The sequence below is a fragment of the Salvia hispanica genome, chromosome 3 (assembly GCF_023119035.1).
Source record: "Salvia hispanica cultivar TCC Black 2014 chromosome 3, UniMelb_Shisp_WGS_1.0, whole genome shotgun sequence".
NCBI lineage: Eukaryota > Viridiplantae > Streptophyta > Magnoliopsida > Lamiales > Lamiaceae > Salvia > Salvia hispanica.
Window position 1 is genome coordinate 9,897,572 of NC_062967.1, and position 18,243 is coordinate 9,915,814.

Genomic DNA, 18,243 nt, shown 5'->3' on the forward strand with positions numbered 1-18,243 from the left:
TTCCGATTCAAGCTCCTAATGGCTAGCGATCAACACCGTTCATTTACAACCTAACTATGTACTCCATCCATCCCGTCGCAAGTGATCAACCTTTTTTATGACACGAGATTTAAGAAAATGATACTTCCTTTGTCGCGATTTAAAGTCTCATTTTGCCATTTCGGGATGTCATTTAAAAGTCCATTTGTTTTTTTTTTCCATTTTAGGCAAGTGGACATATCAATCAACTAACTCATTAGTCATTACACTCACATTCTATTAAAAAACAAATACTATAAAAGTGGAGCTCACGTTCAACTAATTCATTTTCTCATTTTTCTTCACAAAGTCAAACAATTTCTTAAAATTCATGCCGAATTAATGAGACTATAAATGGCGGACGAAGAGAGAACAAAATATGAGATAGAAAAAAAAGTACTCCCTCCGTTTCACAAAGATAGTCTCACTTTGACCCGGCATAAGTTTTAAGAAATGTAATGAAAAGTGAGTTGAAAAAGTTAGTGGAACGTCGGTCCTATTTTTATATATTAGTTTTATAATAAAGTATAAGTAGGAATGAATTAGTGGAATATGGAGTCTACTATCACAAATGTTAAAAAGTGAAATTGGATAAACTTTATGGAACGAACGAAAATGGAAAAATGAGACAATCTTTGTGGGACGAAGGGAGTACTATGCTACGAAAAATAAAAAGAGAACAAAATAATAGAGGAAAAATGTATTACTCCTACTTTTTTGTTAAATCTTGAAATCAGTCGCTTCCAGTGAATAATCCAAAAAGAAAATTTGAACCCTCGCGTGGAACGGGGAGTGAAGAATAACAAAATTATTTATATAATTGTATAGGATTATTCATTTAAAACAGAGAAATAAATGTAATGGCCATTTCTGAATCCAGCCCAAAATAATAGGCCTATATGTGGAGGCAAATGGGCAGGCCCAAATAAATGCTACCAGCAAAAAATGACTCGCATTTCTTCTTCAGCAAGAATTTTATGTAAAACTGTTGAATAACCGTAAATTGCAGCGCCAAAACGACAGAGAATTTGCAGCAATGGAGTTATATCTCGAAGATGGAAAACAACTATCCCCTAAATCATCCACTCTAATTCTGGTTTGTTTTATTTTTACCAAAAAAAATTCATTCATATCTTCTGTTGCCCTAATTCATTCATTATCGTGTTTGTTGTTTCATGATTCTCGTTTCAGCCGGCTCTGTCGATCGGAAATGTAGGACAGTTAGCTGTGGATCTGCTAATTTCGTCTCTAAAAGCGGAAAAGGTCGCCTGTTTAGACGATCCAAATGTGCTTCCTTGCGTTGGCAATGATGCTTATTCGCCGTCGCCTCTCGGAAAGCTAGCTCTTTCTCTTGAAGGTTATTTGCATATTATTTTAATTTCAACACTTTGTTTTTCTGTAGTATGTTGTTAATTTTGTGTATGCAAAATTTGGTGTTAAATATCTCAGCTTATGAAGCATCTTCCAGTGAGTTGACACTTGTGCAGCAGCGCTCTCCAGTTGTTAAGGTGCGATATTTTAGATTGTTCAGTTTGGGAGATACTAGTTTTTATCTAGTTACTGCTATTGCATTGTATAGTGCAGTTGGATCATTTACTTAAACTGGATTGCAAAGTAGTGGCAATTATCTATAGCTTCTTCTTCCAGTAAACTATCTAAGAATGCTTTTGAAACAGGGTATGATGATGGCATATGCTAAGAACATAGCAAATTTTGCAGCTGCTAACGGAAAGAAGCACATCGTCTTGCTTTCCAGCTTAGATTTTGGGCGATGGAGGAATATTGATATGTCAAGGTATTACTCTAGATAACTGTTTGTTTATAAATCCGGAGACATTTCCTGCTAGTGGAATAGGCAAGACACATGCAATTTTTTAATTCCCTAGTTCCAATTTATTGTCTTCTGATTATAGGCAGAAGTTGGTGATTCGTCCATGCATTTGTTGCTAAGAAATAAAGTCAACTCTGCAGTTAGATAAACTGAAGCAATTATGGCACAAATACTTGTTTATTTTTGTCTCCATATTTGCCTTTTCTAAATCAATATTGACATGCATGCACCACATACATCTATATGATTTCCTCAGCCTTTTTCATTTAAGTTCTTGTTGTATGTGTATAAAGTTTGGCAGGAAGCAGTGAGAAATTTGAGGAATAAGTCTATTGCTTATGCAGTTATGCTGCCAATTGTTTTGTCCTGATGAAGTTTGGTATACTTAACGAATTCAGTGGTGATATATACCAGTGGCTTGCAGATCTATTACTTATCTAGCTCCAATTTGGATGGAACTGATGCTGAATGTGAAAGCCTTGGGTGGAAAAAACTGCAAGATTATGATCCTGCCGTGAGAATGTGGAAGTATCTTGACACATTAGCTCAAGAAGTGTCTGTACCTGATGAAGATTCTCCTTTTGAGGAATTGGGTGATGAAGATTACTATCCAAGTTTACCTTTTGCTGCACTGTTTTCATGCTTTAAGGTAATGGTTTATAATTTTAAATCAATATGATGTTCTGGGATGATATTATATTTATTGCATGATCCAGCTTGCAGAACCTGCTGTTGGGATTTTGGATGGGTAGGCTATGCAATACTATATGAATAACCTCTCCAGTCTCTCTTTCAAATGACCTTTTGGCATTTGTAGAACATGGCCAACATGCTGTAGCAGAACATACTTTATTCATGTAGAACTTACTATATGTTTCACATGGTTTGTGAAAATCAATAAGAACACAAACCCTGGAAAATTTTAGGAATAAACATTTGTAACTTAAATAATCGAAAAGTATGATTTACATATTACAATCATGGTTATTTGAAATTCCATGTGTTTTGATAGGCTAAAGGGTTGAAGGTGACTTGCTTGTTCTGTTACTGCTCGGAGGGAGACAATATACCCGAAGCTTTCTCAATGGCTGAGGCAGCAGGCAAACTTGTTGGATTGAATGACTTTCTGGGTGAGCTATACTCTTCTCCTGCCTACCTCATTCATCAGGCTCACATATTGTACATGTTCTTCCTTATTGTTCTTTTTCTGACTATTCCGATCAATACAAGTACTTAGGTCTGTCTATAACCAAACACATGCATCTAAATACACCATATGGTGCACTATACTAAATTAATATCTCGAGCATTCTAGATAAGCATCCAGAAGTTATGTTTGCCTTGTAACTTTTCATTTTTCAACCTTTGATGTTCAAGTACTTAAGCTTAAAGCAAGATGTTCAACTATTCTTGTTCAAGTTTCCTTCTCGGATATGGGTTGCAATCTGACTTCTTATGAATAATAATAAATTTCAGGCAAGGACAATGGTGCTGGTAAATGGATCACACCGTTCTCGTGGCAGAGCGTATACGGACCTCCAGCAGATATGACTATGTTCTAGGCAGTGTCTCAGTGTATTTACCTTCTACTATGTCTTATGTCTTTTTACTGACAATATGGATGTGTCAACTTATATCATTACTTCACGAATGAAATGACAGCCTCTGTTTCAGTTTTGAACATTTTATCTGAACAAACTCATATGATGATATTCGATCTAAATTCAAAATTATTGATATAAGTCTATGGAACTAGACACGCAACAAGGCATCATAGTTGAATTGATCTTGGCAGTGTCATTTGAATTAGGACAGTTGGTTTTCATATTTCTGTGAGGTGCTGTCACGATTGAATGTTTATTATTACTGTTCAAGATAGTTGATTCAGATTTCTATACAGTCAAATTGATTCAAAAAGCAGGGTCTTATATGCAATAAAGATTGGGGTGATATAGACATACACTATAGCAAACTGTTATGAAGCATGTAATTGTAAATAAAGTAGAAAGTAGAGATGCAAGGATATGAACATTTCAATTCGCTTCATTCCATTATGCAACTTGCTAAAATTTTTAGGCTAATTTGTTTGGAAACTGTTCACAATTGTTATATTCTGAATTTTGAAGGGAAATTTTCCTCATAAAGGATGTTTCATCTTTAGAAATACTATTCTTCAGTTACAAGTTACAACTGAATTTCCAGATAGGGAAGAGTTCAATAAATGAACCTCTCTCTCTCCAAACAAAAACAACGGTTAGACATAGATTGTGAGGTAATATATCCCTCTCCAACCAGAAATTGAAAAGTGGCCAACATAGTTGGTCCCATTTCCCACCAAATAGCAATGTGGGGTAATTTGCACATCCCAACCACAACTCTTCACTCTTTAAGTCGTCTAATCAAAGCAACATTTTTCAAGTTCAAACACCACTGACATTTATGATATCACATGCCATTATCTCAATATTTCCACACTTAAAATCCAAATACATATAATTATACACATTCAGCATGTGAGTACTAGGCAATGTAGCCTGTCGGCAGAGCTCACACAGAATGCATGGTTCCCTAGTCCTCATCCATCAAACAGTATAATCACACAATTTGGCAAACTCTTCAATCAGTTACTAAACACAATTGTAACCATTCAACAATATATAGTATATGAATCCATGTTGTTAAGAAAGAAATAGAGGCAATACAAAAGGTTATTCCATTATTTTCTCCCACCAACTTTCATTGTCCAAGTAGCACTCAAGCTCCTTGGAAACTTACTAAGAAATCACGAAAAATGTTGAAAAGCTGATTCCTGAAAATACTAGCAATCACCAGTCAAGTGTGATCTCACCTTCAACACTTGCAATGATTGTTCTGGTGAAGATTTGTTGGTGGAGAAACCATGAGGAGCTGATATATAGAACAAGGCAATAATCAAACAGAAAATCACCAATGGTGTAGATCCTCTGCGATCATAGCATAAAGCAATGAAAAGTGTACCGGGTTCTTTAGGAACAGCTGCTAGCATTGCTTTGAGATTTGGCCAGGTCATATTCTCTTCATCGTCTATAGTCTTCATGTCTTTAGGAGTTGGATTCTACAGCTACACGGCCTTTTGGTAATTTCTTTCTCAACACTGTCGAATGTTTGCACTGTAGTGTCTATACCTGTATCATAACAAACGATCAATAAGGCTATCTTTCATATTGCTGTGACTATTGTGCAATAGGATGTTCTTATAGTATGTTCGTCTGCATAACGCCCAAAGTTTCATGTATTTGCATATGTCAGCTAGTAATGTAAAGTTACAAGCTGTAACAAAAAGACAAGTGTACAAAAAATTCACAGTAACCAGCTCCAGAAGGAGAAATCCCTAAATCACAAGAATAAGTGATAACCTTAAACATGTTAATACCGACACTCATTTATGAAAATAGGTAGGTGTGATAGTACTAGTAGCAGTCCAACTAATATGAATGGGAGAATTGAGTAATCACGTATCTTAGTTTATTTTCAAGAATGCAGATAAAAGAGCTTTCAACTTTTCAGATATTTATATAGAAAGGGCAACTAGAATATACTTGTGCTTAATGCTTACTAAATGCTTTAAGTGTGACTAATATAGTCAATTGACCACTTTATGGTTATCCTTGCAGCTTTTCAGTAACAATCATGGGCTTGGCTATTCCATGGAGTTTCACTTTGGCAATACTTGATGGATATTCCATCCTGACTAAGTTCCCCGTACATCAATCCGGCATTTTCATGGTTATCATAATAGGGGACTTGGTAATTTCTACTCTTTGGTCTATATGTCAAGATAAGGTAAGTCATGGAATAACAAAGTTATTTTTATAGGTCTTATCCTTTCTCACACTAGCAGCAGCGAGCTCGACTGCAAGTCTTGTCGATCTTCTGCTAAAAGCTGATGTGTCCTTTTGTCCCCCGAGACTCTGTAGTAGATATCAGATATCGGCAGCAATGGCTTTCTTGTCATGGTTCCTTTTGCTGGTATCATCTCTTTTCAATATTTGGCTACTTCCATGGTTAGACGCTGATTGAGAATCTACCAAAGACAGAAATAGTGTAACACGAGTGAAGGCAATGCTATTGATTGCTATAAGAAGGTTGTGGGCATGAGTCTTATGACTAACATCTTAGATTTCTAGCAAAGATAAAGGTCAATACAAGTCATAAGGAAAATTTGGATGCATGTGAAGGCAGCAGCATGGCAGTGAACAGAGACAGAATTCATTGAAAATCAGCCGAAGGCCTAAAATGTAGCCAATTTGAGATTAACGGTTCAGCTCTTTGAGAGGGTTTCCTGTTGGAACAAGGCATGTCAAGATACTCTGTGACGAAAAGGTTCTCTCCCCAGAATTCCACATCTAAATTTGATATCAATACTCTATTTTGTACACATGTGTGTATGATGAAGAACAACATGACGATACTTGAGTTCATGCAACTATCGCTTCTATGTTTAACTGAGAGCCTGTGTTATCAAGTAGTAGTACTGAAGACTTGGGGTTATACTTACTTTAATTGTATAAAACTACTTATTCGATAAATGAAGTGGAATAATAGCATGTGTGTGAGACGGCCTATATTAATTTATTTATAAAACCAGGAACAAGTATGTGAGATAAACAATACTCTATGCAAGGCCCCTTCAATGCAAACAGCACACATTACGTTCATGAACACTTCAATATATTAGGCTCAAAGTGCACTAATAGATTGTGCAACCAGAACAGCAATGCTTTCAATTCAATACAGTAATCTGGTAAACTTCAATTATAGGTCTAAAATATCTTTCAACAGAAAGGCTATGCAACAAGGTTTGAGCATTACCTTTGAAGTCCATGTATATAGGGGGCACAGGCAATAAACATCTCTATGACTTCCTGATCTTATGGTCTTATCAAAACACTCCTCATATCTTCACTTCTTACCAGAATATCCAGATAGGTCTCCAGAAACTTTATACCTAAAAATTCAGAAAGTTGTTAGAAGTCACTCGAACAAATCCAATAAGATCAAACTGTGAGACTCACCGCTTAAGCACAGAATAGCGCATCACAGAGAACCACTGGGGTCAAGGTACTCCATTCTTTGATCATACGGCCAACATCTACTCGGACAATGTTTCATTATCAAGCATTTCTTTCCTAAGTTTACTCACCATGGCTTCATTTCCTAGTTTATCATAACCATCAATAAATACACCATACATATCTGCATTTGGTTGAAACCCCTTCACGACCATCTCTGCCTGAATCTTCAGAGCCTCTTCCATCTTTCCCTTCCCACACAAACCTTTTACCAAGTTCTCATAATTCTCCCTTTCCAAAGCAGCATCATGCTTCTTTGAAGCCATCCACCAAAAGTCAGATGCTGCAGAAATTTCATCCTTATCACAAAGCAACCTAATGATAGTATTAACAGTAGAACTACTTGGGCTAAATTTTTTCCTACACATATCCTTATACAACATCAATGCGGAATCAACATCCCCGATTTCACAATACCCATTTATGAGATGCTCAAAAGTAATACAACTACTATCCACGCCTTGCATCAGCATTTCTCTATATATCTCCTCTGCTCTCTCAACCTCTCCAGTTCTGCAAAGCCCTCCAATAATGGTGTTATATGCTACTGCATCGCGCGTCAAACCTTTATCCTCCATTTCCTCCCATACTCTCATCGCATCCTCCATTCGTCCGTGATCACAGTACGTAGCCATCAGCACATTAAAACTATACACATTTGGCAAACATTCAACTCTCGCATACTCTTCCCACACCTCCTCCACCTTCTCCAACATCCCCTCCCTGTAGAAACCAACCATAACAACATTCAACGTGTTCGGGTTTGGAAGATTTGACCTAAGTTTATCGCCATTATCAACATTTTGATGAAAGATTTCTTTATACAAATCATATCCGGTAAAACAACTTCTGGTCTTCGACACCAATTCAATTAAACAATTCAAAGTGCTAGTTTTCAACAGCACTCTCTTAGACTTCAAAACTGAATAAATCTCAAGCGCGGAATCGATCTTTTTCGACTCCAAACAAGCTTTTACTAACAAATCAAACACAAAGGGAGCAGAATCACAAGCTCTGTAAGTTTTCACCAGTGCTTCTAGAATCACAACAGCGCTTCCCGACTGAGCATCGGAGAACGCAACCATGGCTGACTTAATTAGCTTGAGTGCGTGGAGCTTGAGCCTGGATCGAGAGAGAATGTGAATGGCGGTGGCGTAGGAGGAGGGGGAATGAGAGGTGAGAGAGTGGTGGACGGTGAAGTAGAAGAAGCGGAGGACCAGGTGCGGATTGTTGCGCAATTGAAGGGAGACTTGAGAGAATTGAGATGAGGTGAGGCGGTTGTCTTTGGTGGTGGCGAGGAGTGAGCGGAGGTGGGACCACCGGGACTTCGAGCGGTGGTGCTTTAAAATCGAGGCGGCGGCGGAGACAATGTCGGAATGCGGTGATGAAGAAAACGAGATGGTTTGCGTGAGTAGGGAATGGATTTTTGGAAATTGATTGAGGACGACGCCATGGATTTCTGTAAAGAATTTCATCGAACAGATTGTATGCAACGCCAGCTGAAGAATGCAGATTTAATTTTAAGTCCAGCGAGGGCTCATGCGTAAATGTAATGATGAATTCAGCGAATAGAGTACCATAATCTTTGAATCATGAAATTACAATAAGATTAGGTACATCAGTTTCATCATCCAGCGTTTGTAGTCCAACGGTTAGGATAATTGCCTTCCAAGCAATAGACCCGGGTTCGACTCCCGGCAAACGCAGCATGCCTAAATTTTTTATTAGCTATTCAAAAATAAAATTAAATGCCAGTTAGGGCTTTGCTTTTGCTGTCTCGTTGACGCTGTTCTACGAGAATGAGATGCCGCTCCTCGCGTGGCATAAAGGTGATGCGAGTTTGTTGCAAAGCTTAGAGCAATTAAAATGAAATACTTTAATTGTTTCTCAAAATGTTATCACTTTGGACGAATGAGCACTACCTGCAAGTGTAACGACTAATGAAAATAGGTAGTACGGTAAGATTTATTTGTCTTGGGAAGTTAATTAATTGGTCGATGATATAAATGATGATAATCATTTTAATCATCAAAATCATCCTCATTTTAGTTTAACTTATGAGTGAAATACAAAGAGGATATTATGGGTTAATCATGTCATATTTAAAATCCTATTTTCAATATGATTTATACGCGATTAAAAAATATTATAAGCATAAAAAAGAATTTGTGGTTCAAAATAGCTAGAAAAATATATCTTTAAGGCTCAAATGGATCGTCACATAGTGGAGACATGTTTTGATATTTTTTTTTGATTCTCAGTAAAGTATTTTTTACTATTATCTTCTCTTCACTTTTGTTACGTCAAGAATAATACAGAATGATAGTGGTTTAACTAACTTAAAAGCTATATTTATTCGTCGAGAAAGTAATGTAATCCCCGGACTATTCCATCTACTTAAATAGCGAATGGAACATTGTAAAATAGCCACTATTGTATTCAAATGGCAGGACTTTGTTCCACTGCGAGTCTGCGACTCTCCAAATTTAATAATGCTAAATAAAATTGTAAAATCTAAATACTCACAACGACGTCGTAGTGGGAATTTTACAAATAAAATGAGCCACAAACTCCTCCTCAATTTTCCCTCCATTTTCTGCATCTCGAATTCAGCAGTAACAGAAAAACACACACAGCAACGATGGGGAGTCTTCACCCAATCACGTCATTCCACGTAGGCAATTCCCGCTAACAAACTCCTCTCCGTTTCTTCAGCTATATAAAAACCCTCCCATCTCAGTAACCGCCAATTTCACAGTCAGATTAGCTCTCCCCAAAATCCTCTCTCCATGGCGGTTTCTCTGCGCTTCCAGCTCCCACAACTCCTCCTGCTAATCTCACTCTTCATCTCCGCCGCCTCCGACTTCGACGGCAGCCCCTCCCCCTCCATCTCCCCCTCCCTCTCCCCTTCCTCCACCGTATTCCACACTCCGACTCACACCTATCCCCCCGCTCTCTTCGCCACAATCCTCTCCACACTCGGCTTCCAGGAGCTCTCCTCCGCCGCCGTCACCGCCAACCTCTCCGCCACCGCACCTCTCACCATCTTCGCCCCCTCCGACGCCTCTCTCCTCTCCTGCCCCTCCTGCTCCCTTTCTCTCCTCCTCCAGGAGCTCTCAATCCCCGGCCTCTACCCCCTCCACTTCCTCCTAACCCTAACTTTTGGTACCAAAATCGAGACGATCGCTCCGAATCGGTGCCTCACCGTCACCAGCAACGGCAAGGACAAGGTCTTCGTCAACGGCGTCGAGATCACCGGCCCTGACGTCTTCAACAACGGCCTCGTCGTCATCCACGGCCTCCAAGGCTTCGTCTCGCACCTCTCGCCGCTCTCCTGCAACGTCGAGCGGATGACGTCGCTCTCGTTCCCCTCGCCGTCGCTCACCTCCGCCGCGCCGCCGTCGCTCTTCATCATGCGCCTGATGCTCAAGGACGCCATAATCCGCCTCCGCGCCACCGGATACAGCGTCGTCTCCCTCGCGATGCGCGTCAAGTACGCCGAGCTCGCCGAGCTCAAGGCGATGACGATTTTCGCGATCGATGATACCGCGATCTTCTCCGGCGGAGGCAACGCCTACTTGTCGAACTTCCGATTCCACGTGGTTCCGAACAGGCGGTTGACGGCGGCGGATCTGGTGACCTTACCGACGGCGACGTCGCTGCCTACTCTCGACGCCGCAAACAATCTGGTGGTGACAACCGGTGGAGGCGGCGGACCTGCTGCGCCGATGAAGATTAATTACGTGAGGATTACCACCATAGATCTGCTGCACAACACCAAAATTGTGATCCATGGATTGTCATCGCCGTTTCCGCACATGATGCCTCATCAGGCGTTCAGTGTAGAAGCTGGCGGTTCTTCCTCTGAGATCCAACAATCCGCCGCCTGTGCTCATTTTGACTGGGAGCGTGGTATATGTGCTGCTGAAGCTCAAGTTCCAGCGGCAATGCAGTCGGCGGTGGAGCTTCAAGATAACCGTGGACTCTGATTCATCAGATCTTACTGATTTTACTTTTGTAAGTGATTCATTTGATCTACTGGTTTTACTCTGCAATCGATTCATCTGATCTGCTGATTTTACTCTAGAGTTACAAACTTCAGTTCAAACACTTGTACGCACTTTCTCTGAATATCAATTCTCTGGTTATGGAATAATATTGAGCTCTACTTTTCTTTCCGATCGCGATCTTTTGTTTCTCTGTTTTGTTTTCAATTCATATAGTACTGTTGTTCATGAATTTGACGAATGATTAAGAACTAGGAAGAATCCAGTGATTTGATAAGAATTTGACGAATGATTAAGAACTATGAAGAAAGCAGTGAGTGATTAAGTAGTTTGATAAACATATTCTTCAAGATAGAAACAGAGAAACATGAATTGAATAATTCATCAATATCCAGAAAAGCTAAAACCGAAATGATGGTTGGATAATATCTACAGCTTAGATATTACTACTACTTAAGTATTTCAATCTCCGCCTCCACATGACCACATTGTACATGCTGCAGCATATGGACTCCTCTCTATCAGCAATATACACAGTTATTCACCAATGTCGAGAGCCCACACAACACCACACTAGCTATACATAAGTTTAAATAATCTTCTCCTACCATCATAAATATAATCTACGGAGATCAATAAAGTAACGAAATGATAATCCATGTCATATACTACGCTGTTCCCGCTAGGGCCAGGACAAAAAAGTAAGTCTGAGGATCCACTTAATGAGCATCCGCGGGTAGGTTGAGATCAAACAGTTTGTCTGCAGAACTTTCTTTTCTGGGACGCTTCCGGGACTTTAGACTCTCATCGGAAGTCCCAGATGTTGATGCTTGGTCTACTCCTGCTGGGCGTCCTACAAAATATGCACCATAAGTGTCACAAGAGGGTCCAATAATTCGGCTAACATTCACCACCAACATGTTCTCAGTAAAACTATATCGTTATGTCTCAGCTATATTTAAGTTGCCATGCATCCATTACCCACCCGTATGAGGAAGATTATCATGTCGTCACTAGATAGTTGACGAATAAATACCCAGATTCAGTTGGAACTTACACAGTTGAATAAGGATTTGAAGGCTTCAGAAAGCACATCGAATGTAATCCTCTGCAAGAAAAAGTTTTTAAATACAAAGCTTCCTAACACTACAAATCAAGCGACAAATGGAAAACTACATTTGCAGGAATTGCACTAGAAAATTTACATCTGAATATGCACACCATACGATACGAGACCTTTTCACATAATTGTGTCCTACACTCTCAGTTCTAGCAGATATAGCAATTTAGCATCAAAGAAGGGAGCAATCAGACATAGCTATTAATAAAACAAATTGGATTAACTAGATTACAAAACGATGTATAGAAAGGAGTATTACGCCAGCAGAAGAAGCAATATTTACTTCATGTGGTTATCCTCTTTATACAAGGTAAATTGAACTTGTTTGTATAAATTTTGTAATAGCCCACCACAACCTATTTTTTATAAACCTATAAGTTACATTAGATCTAAATTTTCAGACAAATATACAATTTTTGAAACACAACCTATCCCACAAATGTTGTACCCAAGACCTTTAAAAGGCATTACCCCCCCACCCACCATAGTTTATCACAAGAAAATGAAAATAAAACCACTTTACCATTAGATCGGTCGGCTTCTTTCTGACATTTACTATTACCGCTGGCTTGAGTATTCCATCCGACAATCAGCTCTTCAGCCTTCTCAATGCCGTTTGAATGATAAGGCGCTATACTATGAATGCTAAATTCAAGTGAACCCAATAACTCATTCTCGATGCAATCATACCTGCAAACTAGGATAAGTAAGCTTTAAATTCACTGTAAAGATAAAGACTTGGTGACAATTCAGCTTACATTTTTTTGCATAGGCTGTCAATGACAACACAGAGATTAATGACATGCATCCTTATCTGCATGACTTGCTCCTCAGGATACTCAGCAAATGGCTCCTCAAGAAATTTGGATAGTTTTTCAATGTTTGACTCCAGTTGCTGTTGTTGGTCCTCAAATAAATTCTGTTTGATTTCCCTTTGCTTTTCTGTCATCTCATCTTTAAACAAGTCATCTCCAAACATGTAGAAAGCAAATGGATATGAATAAGAAAGGCTTCGTCGTGATCTGAAGAGCCTATAGAGTCCATTAGTTACCCAACTAAATTCCTTTAACTTTAAATCTCGGCCTTCCAAATGCGACACCTTTTCCTTTACAGTCTCCCTCATCCGAGATTCCTGCTTAAAGGAATCAGTATGAGCCTTATAACGATTATGATAATGCATGTATCTATATAGGTCTCTCTTTGCACGCTCAGCTTTCTTCTTGCCGTCTTCTTTGTATCGACCACAGCTATGATTAGCAATACTGGACCAGGTATGGTCTCGTCCAGTAGCACCACCACACAACCAGCTACAGAAGAAAATATAATCAGAAAGACAGATGGTGCAACAGGTTCATCTTCAGCAGTCTTTATTAAGGTGAGTCTACAGAAATGAAAAGGTGGAAGGGCAAAGAAAACTTACCAAAATGCCTGTCCGCATACACAGCTAACTAAATTGCAACCACCATTCTTCTCAACAGGTTTGTGACACTTGGGACAAGGCTTTGTATGTACAGTAATCCAGTTCACTGTCTCGGATTCATCCCGGCATTTTTTACTCCAAAGCTTCCACATCAAGCATGAACAGGGGGAATGTGCCTCTGATGCACAACTGAAACAAAACTGCATACCACAAGAACACTCAACTTCACAGAATTCATCATTATCAACTCTTATTGCGTTCCCACAATGGGGTGTACTCGGACACCATTTGACCATTCTGTTGTCTTCAATGTACGACTCAAGAAGATAGCGGTCAAACTTCTCTGCGAGATCTGGATGTTGTGCACTAACTAACCTTCTAACAATAGCTTCATCGCAAATAGCATTGCACTTATGAGCCATGCACCTCATCCGCTTGCTTTGACCCTCATTAATTTTCACAATAAAATGCCCTGTCCAACCTGGCAAACAAAATAACAAATACCTAATTCAGCACATCCTTTTTTACTGTTCAAAGAAAAGCAAGATAAGCTATATGTGTAAAAATCTATGGAAGAGTGTGAACAAGTATCTAATGGAGACAGTGTAAAATGCTAAATGAACCGACGGAATGCCTTACTACAGCCTCATAATGCTACAGAGGGATAAAACTAGATATAGTTAGTTATGCATGTCCCAATATAAGCCCAGAGCATAATACACATATAAGTAAAGGCTCTTACAATCGTTGCAAAAGCAATGGCCACAGTCCATTAGGGTAACATCTTTTGCAGGCACATCATCCATACATATATGGCACCTTACTGTAGATGTATCCTCATCTGGGTCTAGGTCGACAAATTCGGCCAAGGTTACCCCTGCTTCAGCAAAAATACCAAATTTTCCCTTCTCAACATAAACTGCAATCACTTTCTCAACATCCCATCGGAAATGAATGAGTAGGGTCCTGGCATGGTGTTCTCTCACTGAGAACAAGTCCATCACTCTCCCCAAATCTTCTTTCTGCACAAAATTTAAAAATTTCAGTCCATGTTTTGCCAAAAATCAAGAAAAGAATGATTGAAGGGAGACAGGCTGTTATTTTAGACAACCATAATCATTGATTAATTATCATTATTTGTACTTCCATCTGTTTCATTCACCATTATTGCATAGAAGATGGTAGAAAAAACTTTGGAGAGCTGGTAGATAAAAAGGGGGAAATGGTGGGGTGGTCCGTGGTCGGGTAGGGATATTGATCGAAAGATTTGGTGGGGGAATCACTAGGCTAGTGATTAAAAGGAAGAAGTGCAATCCTTTAGTAAGGGTTTTATTGTTTCTCTAGCTAAAAGTGGACTTTTTTTATATCACCATATCGGTAGCTAAAATAACACATTCTTAATTCAAATTTTAGAAATTCTAACATTCTTTTATTCATAATCAGATTTTTTATGAAGTAAAGAAATCAAAGTGAACACATGATCAAGCAAATCAAACATTAAAATAAAAACAACATACCTGTGCAGCCAAAAGAGACTCTCTTGTAATCACCTGAAAATCACAATAAAAATTCCATATCACTAAATTTAACCCATAAACTACCATTCATTTTCACAATTTCACTATAACATCAAATACATACATCTCTTAAGAAAAAAAAATCAAAAAAATAGTTATTGATGGTTTTATTCATAGAAACAGTCAGATGAAACATATATAATGCTGTATTAGAAAAGTAACACCTTTTTAATAAACAACAAGAACGGATTTCTGCAAAGAATCTAAGAACGGTTTTAACCTTCGAAGAAATGAAACAGCATCAATGCACTATAAATTTTCAGGAATAACAAACAATCGATCAAAAGCTGATAAATCATACGATCAGAACTATTCTCAATTAAGAAATCAAATGATTTTATTTGTAAAAATGTTGGACAACCATTCGATTCACACATAAACCTAAACTCGAATGCGAGTACCTTGCATGAAGGGGCTTTGGATGATATCCATTGAGCATCATCGCAATCGTTGTTCTCGAGTCCGTCGAGCGATTCCTCCTCCTTATCGGATGGATAAGATCCAACATCATCGTCGCTGTTGCCGCTCAGGTAATAATCGTCCTCCATTAAATTAAAACCAGTTATCCCCTAAAAAATACGCATATATTCATAAAAGGAATGGTCAATTATAGGCGCTGGATGCTTCCGATTATAGTGAGATCGGATCACGAGAGGAAGGCGAGATCATTTTCCGGCGAAATTCTGCAGATGATAGAAAATGTGAGAGGAGAGAGGAAGCTGCAAGTTTGGGGAGAGAGAGGGTTTTGTTCCTGCGCCTTTACTTATACTGTGTGACTTTGTGTGTAGAGTGAGTGAATCATAATTGGGCTTTTGGCCTAACGGCGTCGTTCCAATGAGTGGTTGTTGACCCCTGCAATAATGTCAAACGGATTTCTATTTCTCAGTAAAAAAAAAAAAATTGTGAGATTTAATTAGGGCATGTTTGAATCCATTTTCTGTGTGTTATTGCCATGTTTGATACTATTGCCATTTTCATAGGGGCCGACGCGAGTTTTTGCGAACCCGATGAATGTTTCTATCGTTTGGAGGATACTTTTTTCGCCGAATTGAGTTGGATTAAAAGTTTGCATGGAATTTTATTCATGGAAAATGGTATTTCCTTTCGAATTTGCCCTCGTACGAGTGTCAAACCCTCTTCTACTGTCCTAGGGTTTCGGAAAGGCGCTCGCCAGGCATTAAGTCTCTACCGGTTTACTATTTTGGCTCTTCCGTGGATAGTGGAATGTGTTTCCCACGAGGTGATTTTATATTTTGCGCGTTCGCTAGGAATTAAGTCTCTACCGGTATACTATTTTGGCTCTTCTGTGGATAACTGATCCATAGCATTAGACGAAGACAAAATTACCTAATCTCAAACATTTCATGGAAACCAGGCGACAAACTCGAGAAATGTTTCTATCGTTCGGAGGATACCTTTTCCGCCCAATTGAATTGGATTAAAAGCTTGCACCGAATTTTATTCAGTATTTCCTTCCGAATTTGCCATCATACAGGTGTGAATCCCTTTTCTTCTCTCCTAGGGTTTCGTAAAGGCGCTCGTTATGCATTGAGTCTCCATCGGCATACTATTTTGGCTCTCCCGTGGACAATGCAATGTGTTTCCCATGAGGCGTTTTTATGTTTTGTGCGCTCGCTAGACATTATCGACATATATACTATTTTGGCTCTTCTGTGGACAACTGATCCATAGCATTAGACAATAACAAAATTACCTAATCTCATAGTAGTATATTTATTGTTGGTGCGGCCCATTTCCCTAGATAAAAACACATAGCGATTATATTCGTTAAGCATGGATGAAACCTATTATATGAATCGCAAATTGTTTTCATATAATTCAATTTTTTTTCATCCTCTTTTTTTAGTGCATCGTCCTTTTTTTCACTTGTTTTAAAATGCAAAATATATAAAGTGTTAAAAAGCTTTTATTAAGATTTAAAAAAAAAAAAAGCTTTAAGGATCAAAAGTAGTTAGTTAGAGAAATGTGAGTAAAATGTTTATATAGATATAAAAGTGGCTATGAATGATGACCAATTTCACTTCTATCTTTAAAATAACTATGTCGATTTGGGAACAATAAGAGCAAATTCAAAAATAAGTGTTAAGATTATTGATAAATCACACACGTATGGAGGAATTATAGGCTCAAATATCAATTAGGTAAAAGCATGAAAGTTAAAAGCTCTTTTATCTGCATTTTTTACAGTAAATTTATAGTACTATAATATACTTACAATAGTATGAGTAAATTATATCATAATTCAATATTAAAGTCAAAGAATCAAATTTATTGTGCCAGCATATCAACACTTGTTTGATAGTCCACTTTATATATATTTGTCCAATCTACAATCAAGTTCTATATCTTTTTTAACAAAGTCTTTTGATTAGAGTATAATTATCTTTTTTCAAAATGCAATTTTAACATCACCATATGTCAATAAAACATTGCTCACGAATATGATATCTTTCACCTCATTATTATTACGCTTGATTTATACATCCACATGTTCCAATAACTATTACTAGTAATTAGATAAAAACATGAAAGTTGAAAGCTCTTTCAACTGCATTTTTTACAATAAACTTATATATAATCTTAATACATCAATTATGAATTGAAGATATCATAATTCAATATTAAAGTCAAAGAATCAAATTTGTTATGCCAACAAATCAACATTTGTTTGATATTACTATATATAGACTTGTCCAATCTACAATCAAGTTCTCTGTCTTTTTCAACAAATTCTAGTTGGAATATAATTATTTTTCTCGAAATGCAATTTTAACATCACCAAATGTCAATAAAACGTTGCACACGAGTATGATATCTTCGAAGGTATATGCAACATTATCTGCGCATATGATTTGTTCAATGAGACAGAATTCATGTTAATTATTCTAGGGAAAAATAGACAATCTAAGCATGAATTTGCTTTTTTTATAAAACTGCTAGTTAAATTAGACATGAAAGCTGGAATAGCTCAGTTGGTTAGAGCGTGTGGCTGTTAACCACAAGGTCGGAGGTTCAAGCCCTCCTTCTAGCGTATATTTTCTTTAATTTTTCACCTTTGTTTTGAAATGTTAAAAATGGCCCAATAAAAAGCCCATCATATAGCGAACAGTGAAATGGTCCAATATCACATGTGAGAAG

The 18,243-nt window shown here is 38.1% G+C and overlaps 5 protein-coding genes and 2 non-coding genes across 10 annotated transcripts; 5 read left to right on the forward strand and 2 right to left on the reverse strand.

Annotated features, from left to right (window-relative positions):
- Positions 1–963: 963 nt before the first annotated feature.
- Positions 964–3,532, forward strand: LOC125211867 (proteasome assembly chaperone 2). The gene is made up of 7 exons (XM_048111813.1): positions 964–1,114; positions 1,210–1,375; positions 1,468–1,526; positions 1,695–1,813; positions 2,264–2,498; positions 2,862–2,979; positions 3,326–3,532. Exons 1-7 carry the CDS (start codon positions 1,055–1,057, stop codon positions 3,409–3,411), a joined length of 843 nt encoding a protein of 280 aa, XP_047967770.1. The 5' UTR covers positions 964–1,054; the 3' UTR covers positions 3,412–3,532.
- A 1,220-nt stretch (positions 3,533–4,752) lies between these two features.
- LOC125210705 (CASP-like protein 5C1) lies at positions 4,753–6,444 on the forward strand. Its single transcript, XM_048110278.1, has 3 exons — positions 4,753–4,964; positions 5,503–5,635; positions 5,705–6,444. The coding sequence occupies exons 1-3, from the start codon at positions 4,834–4,836 to the stop codon at positions 5,906–5,908; spliced, it is 468 nt and encodes a 155-aa protein (XP_047966235.1). The 5' UTR covers positions 4,753–4,833; the 3' UTR covers positions 5,909–6,444.
- Positions 4,877–8,475, reverse strand: LOC125210704 (pentatricopeptide repeat-containing protein At2g15980). Of its 2 annotated transcripts, none has more exons than XM_048110277.1 (3): positions 6,904–8,475; positions 6,701–6,836; positions 4,877–5,013 (listed from the first exon to the last, which is right to left on the reverse strand). In XM_048110277.1, the coding sequence occupies exon 1, from the start codon at positions 8,433–8,435 to the stop codon at positions 6,981–6,983; it is 1,455 nt and encodes a 484-aa protein (XP_047966234.1). In that variant the 5' UTR covers positions 8,436–8,475; the 3' UTR covers positions 4,877–5,013; positions 6,701–6,836; positions 6,904–6,980. The 2 variants fall into 2 exon arrangements, with proteins under 2 accessions (XP_047966234.1, XP_047966233.1); XM_048110276.1 differs by lacking the exon at positions 4,877–5,013 and adding an exon at positions 5,778–5,912.
- Positions 8,476–8,594: 119 nt separating this feature from the next.
- Positions 8,595–8,666, forward strand: TRNAG-UCC. The gene has a single exon. It is a non-coding gene; the product is annotated as a tRNA-Gly (tRNA).
- A 1,061-nt stretch (positions 8,667–9,727) lies between these two features.
- Positions 9,728–11,139, forward strand: LOC125217017 (fasciclin-like arabinogalactan protein 21). Its single transcript, XM_048118837.1, has one exon. It carries the CDS (start codon positions 9,750–9,752, stop codon positions 10,947–10,949), a length of 1,200 nt encoding a protein of 399 aa, XP_047974794.1. The 5' UTR covers positions 9,728–9,749; the 3' UTR covers positions 10,950–11,139.
- A 182-nt stretch (positions 11,140–11,321) lies between these two features.
- On the reverse strand, positions 11,322–15,826 carry LOC125214780 (probable E3 ubiquitin-protein ligase ARI2). 3 transcript variants are annotated; one of them, XM_048115934.1, is made up of 8 exons: positions 15,486–15,825; positions 15,025–15,057; positions 14,250–14,529; positions 13,508–13,988; positions 12,846–13,394; positions 12,611–12,777; positions 12,025–12,075; positions 11,609–11,820 (listed from the first exon to the last, which is right to left on the reverse strand). In XM_048115934.1, exons 1-7 carry the CDS (start codon positions 15,630–15,632, stop codon positions 12,050–12,052), a joined length of 1,683 nt encoding a protein of 560 aa, XP_047971891.1. In that variant the 5' UTR covers positions 15,633–15,825; the 3' UTR covers positions 11,609–11,820; positions 12,025–12,049. The 3 variants fall into 3 exon arrangements, with proteins under 3 accessions (XP_047971890.1, XP_047971891.1, XP_047971892.1); XM_048115933.1 differs by lacking the exon at positions 12,025–12,075 and having other exon boundaries at positions 11,322–11,820; XM_048115935.1 differs by lacking the exons at positions 11,609–11,820; positions 12,025–12,075 and having other exon boundaries at positions 12,655–12,784; positions 15,486–15,826.
- A 2,236-nt stretch (positions 15,827–18,062) lies between these two features.
- On the forward strand, positions 18,063–18,136 carry TRNAN-GUU. Its single transcript has one exon. It is a non-coding gene; the product is annotated as a tRNA-Asn (tRNA).
- Positions 18,137–18,243: the final 107 nt, after the last annotated feature.